This window comes from Petaurus breviceps, unplaced genomic scaffold, assembly GCF_028583685.1.
Source record: "Petaurus breviceps papuanus isolate PSGF00001 unplaced genomic scaffold, PetGlider_PUasm1.0 37, whole genome shotgun sequence".
In the NCBI taxonomy this organism is placed as follows: Eukaryota; Metazoa; Chordata; class Mammalia; order Diprotodontia; family Petauridae; genus Petaurus; species Petaurus breviceps.
In genome coordinates this window covers 11,509,257-11,515,452 of record NW_027186296.1, presented here as the reverse complement: position 1 = coordinate 11,515,452, position 6,196 = coordinate 11,509,257, and the positions used below count along the sequence as shown (strand labels likewise).

At 46.5% G+C, this 6,196-nt stretch overlaps 1 protein-coding gene across 4 annotated transcripts; it reads right to left on the bottom strand.

The window, feature by feature from the left end:
- Positions 1–781: 781 nt before the first annotated feature.
- Positions 782–5,987, bottom strand: CMTM5 (CKLF like MARVEL transmembrane domain containing 5). 4 transcript variants are annotated; one of them, XM_069097495.1, is made up of 5 exons: positions 5,138–5,929; positions 2,644–2,796; positions 1,633–1,725; positions 1,256–1,292; positions 782–1,120 (listed from the first exon to the last, which is right to left on the bottom strand). In XM_069097495.1, exons 1-5 carry the CDS (start codon positions 5,252–5,254, stop codon positions 1,110–1,112), a joined length of 411 nt encoding a protein of 136 aa, XP_068953596.1. In that variant the 5' UTR covers positions 5,255–5,929; the 3' UTR covers positions 782–1,109. The 4 variants fall into 4 exon arrangements, with proteins under 4 accessions (XP_068953596.1, XP_068953593.1, XP_068953595.1 ...); XM_069097492.1 differs by having other exon boundaries at positions 1,256–1,340; positions 5,138–5,921; XM_069097494.1 differs by lacking the exon at positions 782–1,120 and having other exon boundaries at positions 1,248–1,340.
- Between the last annotated feature and the right edge of the window lie 209 nt (positions 5,988–6,196).

Here is a 6,196-nt window from a genome sequence, read left to right as displayed (position 1 = left end):
CACACACACACACACACACACACACACACACACACACACACACACACCTTCCTCAGGCAAGCCCTCTCATATGAGCTTTGTCAGCAATGGGGTGTCAACTCATTATTCCTAATTGTCATGAATGCCAGAAAAGAAGGGACAAGGAGTAATAAGGACTCAGGAGAGATGAATACACACTTTTTCTAGAAAATTCACATATTTTCCAGGACATACAAGAAAGAAAAGGAGTATGATTTTCATGAGATATATTTGAGTACACCATCTATATAAATTTTTACCATCCCTTGTTAGGAACACTGCATCTCTGGACAAGAACCCTTTATACTCATATTTTATTGATCTAGAAATCCAAATTGTTTTCTGACACAATTTTCTTAACGAACTATTCACTATCCAAAGTGAACAAAGCTTGCTTTCTCTGACCCGTAGTCATTCATTTTTTTTCACTCCTCTCTCTCTCTCTCTCTCTCCCCCTCTCCCTCCCTCCTTTGCTCCCTCCTGGCACCTACATGCTATTGTTTTTTTCTTTCCATATCTGCCTCTCTAGTATTTAGCCTTACATATCTGTATAAATAATTTTTTTCTCTTGACCAAATCTGTAAATCTCTAGACAAATATATTCTCCATGGTTCTTGTTAAGAATCCCCTCCCCACTTTTACCATCACATACACACACACACACACACACACACACACACACACACACACAGTCTTTCAAGAAAAAAAAAAGCTCCACGTTTAGAACTTACCTAGCTTACCGGGAAAGAGACAGAGTCAGACCCAAGATTTGACACCTTTAATTTGTGATCAGTCTTTGGGACCTGAGGGCTTAGCCAGACCCAACACCTTCCCCAACTTATCTCCTCTCTTCCTTCCCTTCCCATCCAAGCTCCAGCATCCACCTGTCTCTTTGGTCCAGTGACAGCCTGGTTATTGCTGCTGGAGAGCTGGCTGATTCTGTGGGCTTCCTCGCCTTGGGGGAGCAGGAGAACTATCCCCCTGCTCATTCCTCCTAGAGCTGGGTAGGCCCCTGAAGATCCAGCAGGTTTCTGAGGCTTTTAGGAGCTGCAGGATTTGTAATAGAAACCAGAACTTCTGGGATTCACTCACTATTGGTCCCCTGGAAAAAGGTAACCAGAGAGACCATGAGTGCATGGACTGAGGCTTTCCCCTCACATTACCCCTCCTCTGATGAAAGGGGCCAGTAGAGGGTAGGGAAGAAGAGAATTGATTGTAGGAGAGCATGCCTACTCACCTTGGGTGGGGCTGGGTGCCATCTCTGCTTGGTAGATCTTGAAGGCATCATAGACAAAGACAAAAACAACAATAACACCGAAAACCTGGGGTGGGAGGGAGAAAGGTATGGAGATTTGGGGGTAAAATAGTAGAGGTTGTAAGATTATAGAATGAAGAAGGATAGTGAAGGGAGAGAGGTAGGATGGAAAGAGGTCGTGCAGTATGCCTCTGGGGGGAGGAGGAAGAAGAGGCAGAAGACTTGAGGGCACCCTACCCAAGCATTACCCAGCCTCCTTCACCCAGGGGGGACTCTTTGGGGGACAATGGCAAACAGGGCCTGGTAGAGCAGAGGAGGGCAGACTGGGGGGAGGGGTTATGAAGCGAAAGGGCACTCACAAAAGCAGCAATGGCAGGTCCTTCCCGAGAGACCACAGCAGCGAAGGACACTACGAGGAGGATGACCACAGCACTGACGCATCGGAGGAAGTCCTGGGGTTGGAGAATAGGAGCAGATCAGAAAAAAGGGTCAAGGGGGACAATGGCAGGGCCAGTGCTGAGGGAGCTGGGGACCCTGAGGTGGCACCCAATCTGCTATCTCATCAGTGAGCCAACTCATCATAACTGGCAGTGCATGGGAGGGTGGAGAAGCTGATGAAAGAGTTCAGAAGAGACCTACTGCCATCCCCTCCCCTCCCAACTCATGGTCTTCTGGGCTGCCCTGGTTTGCAATAGGGCTTGATTATTGGAAATAAACACGGCGTTACCTACACAGATGATCCCTAAATTACCAGGATGGAACAAGAAGAGAGGCAGGGGCAAATCTCCTGAAAATTAAGCTCTAGACCTATGGTACTGGACCTCAGGTCCTTCCTGAACTCTACTTCCCCTAAGAGTCAGCAGGGACTGGGTACCTGGGGTGAGGGGTGGGGATAGTGAGAAAACAAAGCCAAAGGATGGGAACATTGGGTGAAGGAGGAGAAGTAGAATTTTAAGGACTTCTAGCCTCATATTGTCTTCTGAATCTGCCCGCTAACTGGCTATATTGTCTTGGATAAGTCACTTTCCCCTCTCGGTCTGTTTCCTTCTCTATAAAATCTATAGTTCCTTTAGGCGCTAAGATTCTATGATTGAATGACTTACATGCATATTCACTGTAATATCATATGTAAATGAGCTCTGTTATTTTTGAGTCAATTGTCTGAGCACTTTTTCACTCTTTTACAAGAAAGATGGCATCTACACCTGGCTCCAAATTGGGGAAGCCGTGTTTGGGTACAGAAATAGGGAGGGTCGCTAGATCAGAGACTGACCTGGGCAGGAATACCAAGGGAAGATGGTTTGGAGGGGTAGAAGGAAAAAGGGATGGGGATGGCTAAACCAGAGGGCTAGGAGGAACTGCCTTCTCACCAAACAGGGCCAGTTGAGGCGCTGGAAACGCTGGTAGTACTGAGTAGCATAGAGGAAGATGAAGGCCAGTGTGATGAGGAACTCAAGCAGTGGGGCTGCCATGTAGGCTGAAATGGAGGCAGCAAAGCATATGGCCATGATGAAAGTCAGAGCCTGTAGGGCAGAACCATCCTGAGTGCCCTGGAAGTGTCCAGAGTCTCCTACCACCCAGACTCATAGCCATCCCAAACTGGGCTTCAGCCTGGCTTTCTCCATCCCATGGGAGAGACCCAGCCTGACAAGAATTGTCAGTACAAATGGAAAGAACACTTAAAAAAAAAAAGTCAAATTCTGCGAATTAAAATGCTCCTTTCTCCTTTCCTTGGAGAGATAGGGGCACTGTGGATGCAGAATCATGCATCCACAGCCCAATAGGATTCCTTTCTCAGTTAGTTTTATTTGATCGTTTTTGTTTGTTACAAAAGAAGGCCCTTCGGAAGGACTTGTGAGCAAGCAGGATAATGCTGGGACTACCATGTCAAATTCCATACAAACTTTTTTTTTTAAGCTACACATAACAGAAATTCACAGTGCTATATACAATCCTTTTCTATTCTTTGCATTGGGAAATGTTAGTCTTTATTGGTGTTTGTCAAACTCACAATAAAAAAAAGAAAAAATTAATGGAAACACAAAAAGCATCAATAAAACTTTTTTTTTTTGTAATGAAGTTGTCCCTCCTCTCTCTGCCACTACCCACCAATCCCAAGAACGTGAAACAAACCAAGGTTTCAAAACTCTTTGTCTTCCCTTCCTACCCCTCCCACTGAGACATTCTGGTGCCTCCAGTGAACACTGGGTACACAAACCAGACAGATGAGCCAGGTCAGACTAGGTAAGGCTGATGTTTCTAAGGGTGATTCCAAGGGCTTTGGGAGAGACACTCAAAAGATAGAGACAAAAAGAGCCTTGAACTTGAAGTCAGGATATGGATTCAAATCTTGATTCTGCCAAGATTAAATCACCTCAAAAGCCCTTTAGAGTTTTAAATCTAAGAACTCATAAGCCTGCTGCCTTTCCCTGCCCTAAAACAAAGGTGCTGTCACATACCTGCTCACTAATGCCTAATGTTACTTAGTCCAACATTCCAAGAATATCTGATTTCATCCCTCCACCAAATCAGATCAAAACTCTTCTATGTTTGTAGATAAATTCATAAGTCGGTATGGAAAAAAAAATCACCACCTGACAGTCAACCTTCTGGTAAGGAAGCCTTTCTGAGATGAGCTAACCTGGCCCTCAGATGACCAACATACAATCTGGCAGCTGGTCAAAATTTGTATTCCGATAGTCTTTGACCAAAGGGTCATTTCTGTTAGCTATTATTTCTATAGAGATTCTTTGACCCAGAGCCGTAACTAGGTTGTTGATGCTAAAAATCTTACACTGGTTGCCAACATTGAAACAAGTTACAAAATCACTTTTAGTTATTCAGCATCAGCAAAAACAAAGAAGTCCTGAATTTTGCACCAAGTTGTTGAGAATAAGTACATAGAATTGGAAGCTGCTAGATAACGATTTCCTCCTCCTAGCAGCTAGATCTCAGGTAAATTCCTTTTCATCCCTTTCCACCCTTTCCATCCTCCTCATTCCCCAACCTCTGCTGATGACCTCCCAAAAATAAACTCAAGGTGTCCCAGGTTTCCACAGGGGACAGGAGTTTCCATTTGACTTAAGGGTACCTGGGAGTGTTCTGTTGCAAAAAAAAAAAAAAATCTAGAGCTCTCCCTTTATCAGAGAGCAAATAAAGTCTCTAAACACACAATAATCAGTAAAATTTCAGTGCAAATGATACTTAAAGCAGAATTAATTTTTTACTAAAATGAAAATGGATATGAGACTGTAAGTAGATTTTGATTAGGGTAAGGAAAGACAATGTGAGAATGACAAATGCCTGAAGAAAAAGGGAGAAAGTCAAAGGAAAAGGAGGTTGGTGGGATCAAAGCCCTTTTTTGCTTCACAACTTTGCCTGGAATTAGCCTGGCATGAGAGATTTTTTTTTTTAAGATCTCCTCAGTTACTCTCAGTTTCTCCCATTCTCTGCTTGTATTTAAAAAAAAAAACTTTCCTTATGTCTACTTTCCATCCTTCTTGCTGCAGATGAGAGAGAGAGAGAGAGAGAGAGAGAGAGAGAGAGAGAGAGAGAGAGAGAGAGAGAGAGAGAGAGAGAGCAACCTAGACAAGAAAGTAGGACAAGCTGACTGATACAGGGCACCTGGGTGAGAAGGAATTTGAGAGGCTGAGGTGAGGGATGCACAAGGTGGGGGCAGGAGGCAGAGAGAAGGGAGTTAAATGGAGTTTGAGTGAGTCTGGGAGGGGAGAAAAGAGGTAAATCTGGAAGAAAAAGGCCCCCAGGGAAAATAAGCATAATCCAAAGAAGAGGGGACAGGGGGTAAAGAGGGAACAAAGTGCAGAGAGGGGGAGAGGGATGGGAAAGAGCAGGGCTGAGTGTTACCAGCTCGACTTCCAGAAGGATGCCCTTGGGGTGGGTGAGAAAACTCTTGTCGATGGCAAAGCCCGGTAGCCCCAAAGCTCCCCTCTCTTCTGGAGGCTTGTCTCTGGCACTCAGCATCTCTGCAGAAGGCCTAGGGGCTAGGCAGAAGAGTGATAGACCTGGGACAGCAGATGGAAAGGGCGAAGAGTCTTCCCTCCTGGCCCAAGAAGGGAACCGGAAATCTGGAACGGGGAGGGGGAAAGAGAGAGTGTGAGGGTGAGGGGAGGAGGGAGAGAGAAAAGGGAAAAGGAAAAACCAAGGGAAAAAGATCACCAAAAAATAAGGATGAAAGAAATGCTGGGGAGGGGCAGAGGTAGCTGGAAAGAGGAGGAGGAGCGGGAGGAGGAGGCGTGCAGGACTGGCCAAGAGGGGTAGCAAAGGGAGGGGGCCTGAACCGGAATGGTGGGTGAAGTAGAGATGTTCTGGGTGGGTAAGAAAGAAATCGCTCCAGGGCAGAGTGCTGCTCTCTCTCTCCCCTGGACTGTGCTTGGAAGATGTCCCTAGCAGTACCAGGGAGATGGGAGAAGGAGGAGGGCCAGGTGGTTGAGGACTAGGGTGGAGAGAAATGCTTAAGACTTCCCCTTTCCCTCAGCTAACCCCCGGCCCAAAGAAAAGTCAGAGAGACTCAAAGAAAGAAGCATAGAGACAGGCCGGGAAACAGAGACAGACAAGTGGAATCAAAGAGGAAAGGGTTGGAGCATTCCAAAAGGCCCTGAACCCTGAGGACTTTGTGTCATTAATGAATCGAATGACTTTCCTGCTCCTCCACCCGTCATCACCATCTCCTCCCCTAAGCCCTTCGCTCTTCCTCTCCTCCATCTCTCTCCTTCCCCACCATGGGGGAAGGAAGCTGGCCCCCAGCCCAGGCTATCCCCCAGGCCCGGGTTGTGGCCCGCCGGTGGGACCCAAGGACAAAGGGAGATTGTTAGGGGATAGGGGAGCAGCACTGGGGAACAAGGAGCCAGCTGTGTTCAGGGCTGGAGGCCTCAATGCGCCTCTGTCTCTCCTCCCTGCCTGACC